Here is a 3,272-nt window from a genome sequence, read left to right as displayed (position 1 = left end):
ACACACACACACACACACACACACACATACCGTATGTGGCGGCAAAATGTTTGACTGGTTAGCACGTCCACTCCACACTGCAGAGGTTGGGAGTTCGAATCCAGCCCCGCCCATACCTGTGTGGGTTTTTTTTCTGGGTACTCTGATTTCCTCCCTCCTTCCAAAAACATGCATGGCAGGTTAATGGAACAATTGTTCATGGTCCCTTGGTGTGACACTGAGTGAGAATGGTTGTTTGTCTAAGTGTGCCCTGTGATTGGCTGGCGACCAGTTCAGGTACTGGTTACAGGGTACCAAAGACAGCTGGGACAGGCTCCTGGATGAGCGGATCAAATAATGGATGGATGGATGGTGACTTTTAATGACACTGTCACCGAACTGCTTGTTGTCGTTGTCATTTGCACTGGGCAGCATGCCAGACTTACTGTTTGCTGTGTTTTCTGCGAGCACTCTAGCATCCACCAACATTTCGTAAACATGAATGTTCGGTTCCCTGAAAACTACCCATGAGAGTTTGAACGCCTGTTTGTCCATATGTGCCCCGCTATTGGCTGGTCACCAGTCCAGAATCAGATGGTATCTGCTTCGGTTCACCTGCCAGCCTACTGTAGAGAAAATGAAATCAAATTTCAGCCTTTACGTGTTTGCATGTCAATCTACTCTTCCTCGAGTCTTCACGATCACTTGTGCTGGCTTCAGCTATATTAGCGATGGGAGTGTTTCGTGAACCAATTTGATTTCAAATTCATCCTCACAGGGTCAACGCGCTGGCCCTTAATGACATCAACATTTTGATGTGCACTGTTTGGTTGGTCAGAACAAAACTTGTCATAGCCAACTATGACGAAGAAAGCACACGTTCATACATTTTATAATCAGCACCTCTGGTGGGTATGACGCAACTCATTGATTTGTTTTGTCATGTTATGAGATATATATTGATTTTAAACTGTCCAGATGGTGTATGTTGCACTGTTTATGCTGCTATATTGTGTTTTTGTACATTATTGATCCTTTGAAAATTGAATTAAAGTGGATTAATTCTGTTTAGTTCCCGCTTAAGATCCAGACATCGACCAGGTTTTCTCCTTTACTGTTCCGACTGTGGACCCAAACATGAAGTTAAAGCCAATTTTTAGATCACATTTCACACCTCACCATTTTACATCTATTTGGTTTCACTCTGATGACCAAATGTTACTACAACCTGCTCCATGATGAAAGCAACTTTCACACCCCTGCACTAGTAGGAGCGGCTGAAGTCTTTTTTTAGCTTCTTCAAGTGAGTCACTAGGCGGCCATTATTCTTGCAACAGTCACTCTACGTGTTGAAACAATCCCCGGGGGCAACCGCAGGCAGGTGTGTTAAGTGTATAAAAGAGGCGCTACAGATTCACCTGAGCATTTCCTTCAAGCAGCAACACTCAAGAGAACGTCATTTGAATTTTGGACATGGTGTCAGTGGGCTTCCAGATGCTTGGTGCCGCACTTTGCGGCCTGGGCTGGATCGGGACCATCATTGTTTGTGTCCTACCCCAGTGGAAGGTGACGGCCTTCGTAGGCCACGCGATTTTGACAGCGCAGACCATATGGGAGGGCATCTGGATGAACTGCGTGTTTCAGAGCACGGGACAGATGCAGTGCAAGGTCTACGACTCCCTCCTGGCCCTGAGCGCAGACCTCCAGGCCGCCCGGGCCCTGATCGTCATCTCCATCCTGCTTGGCGTGCTGGGGTTGCTGCTGTGCGTGATGGGCGGCAAGTGCACCAACTGCGTGCAGGACCAGGGCACCAAAGTCAAAATCTGTGTGGCATCCGGCGTGGTCTTCATCCTGGCGGGGGTGCTGTGCCTCATCCCCGTGTGCTGGACAGCCAACAAGATCATCAGGGACTTTTACAACCCGCTGTTCCCGTCCAGCTCGAAGAGAGAGCTGGGGGCCTCCCTGTTCATCGGCTGGGGGTCCTCGGCCCTGCTCATCATCGGCGGCGTTCTCCTGTGCGCCAACTGCCCGCCCAAGGACAACTACAACCCCAAGTACCCGCCTAGCCGAGCGTCTGCACCCAAAGACTACATTTGAGTGGTGTCCAGGATTTCACCAGTGGCCACTTGACAGCCTGCACCTGCCGACTACCATTTCATTGTTGACTGTAAAGTAGCCAATGTTTACATTTCTCTTTCGTTTATCAATTCCATGTTTTTGTACACTCAGTTTCATTTCTTTGGTTTGGATTATTGTGTAAATAAAATGTCATAATGATTGTTCCTTACTATTGTTTTTTTTTTTTTTTTTGCTCTATATTATAGCACAATTGAAAGCGATCAATGACTAGAATTAACCACGAGACCAGTGGTTCTCAGAATTTTTATTTACTCCAAGTGCCACCTCAAATTTGGATCTACAAATACCACCAGAAAGACCAAAATCAAAATACAGTTGCATAGTCAGCCCAAATGTTCATCTCCATAAAAAAAATATCGAGGTCCTATACACTATAGCTTTACCAAAAATTTAACTTAATACTCTCAATTCACAAAATATTCCCTAAACGTTACCTCAATATTAAAAGTTAATTAAAAATCAAAAAATCTTGTATACTTTTTTGGTATATTGGCCACGTCCCGCAAAAAAAAAAAAACAAAAACAAAAAAAAATGCTTGAAGTGACAATATTTGTACAGTATTTGAAATTTGGGAGTTGTCAGTAGTTTATGATTTTGCACCGGGCTCTTAATTTTCAGATTTATTCAATTTTCACACACACATACTGTATATGGCAGCACAATGTTTGACTGGTTACCACGCCCGCTCCACACTGCAGAGGTTGGGAGTTCGAATCTAGCCCCGCCCATACCGGTGTGTTATTTTTTTTCTGGTACTCTGGTTTCCTCCCTCATTCCAAAAACATGCATGGCAGGTGATTGCAACAATTGTTAATTGTCCCATGGTGTGACGGTGAGTGAGAATGGTTGTTTGTCTCAGTGTGCCCTGCGATTGGCTGGCGACCAGTTCAGGGTACTGGTTACAGCGGGGGTCGGCAACACGCGGCTCTTGAGCTGCATGCTGCTCTTTAGCTCCATCTAGTGGGTCCCTGGAGCTTCATAAAAAATGTTTGAAAATGGAAAAAGATGTGGGAGGGAAATTAATTTTTTTGTTTTAAATATGGTTTCTGTAGGAGTAAAAACATGACACCAACATTTTTAACGTTTCCCAATGCTGTAAATTGAATTGAATTGAATTGAATTGAATACAACTTTATTGTCAAATGTGCTGTAC

General features: G+C 44.7%; 2 protein-coding genes across 2 annotated transcripts in view; both read left to right on the top strand.

Annotated features, from left to right (window-relative positions):
• Positions 1-3,272, top strand: part of LOC109510799 (claudin-4-like) — a 27,231-nt gene that overhangs the window by 1,067 nt on the left and 22,892 nt on the right. The window lies entirely within an intron of this gene.
• Positions 1,413-2,266, top strand: cldna (claudin a). The gene is made up of 2 exons (XM_019861394.1): positions 1,413-2,081; positions 2,113-2,266. Exon 1 carries the CDS (start codon positions 1,453-1,455, stop codon positions 2,074-2,076), a length of 624 nt encoding a protein of 207 aa, XP_019716953.1. The 5' UTR covers positions 1,413-1,452; the 3' UTR covers positions 2,077-2,081; positions 2,113-2,266.

This window comes from Hippocampus comes, unplaced genomic scaffold, assembly GCF_001891065.2.
Source record: "Hippocampus comes isolate QL1 unplaced genomic scaffold, H_comes_QL1_v1.1 scaffold122, whole genome shotgun sequence".
Taxonomy (NCBI): domain Eukaryota; kingdom Metazoa; phylum Chordata; class Actinopteri; order Syngnathiformes; family Syngnathidae; genus Hippocampus; species Hippocampus comes.
Note: the sequence above shows the minus strand (reverse complement) of the source record. Positions and strands in the feature narration are given on the sequence as shown.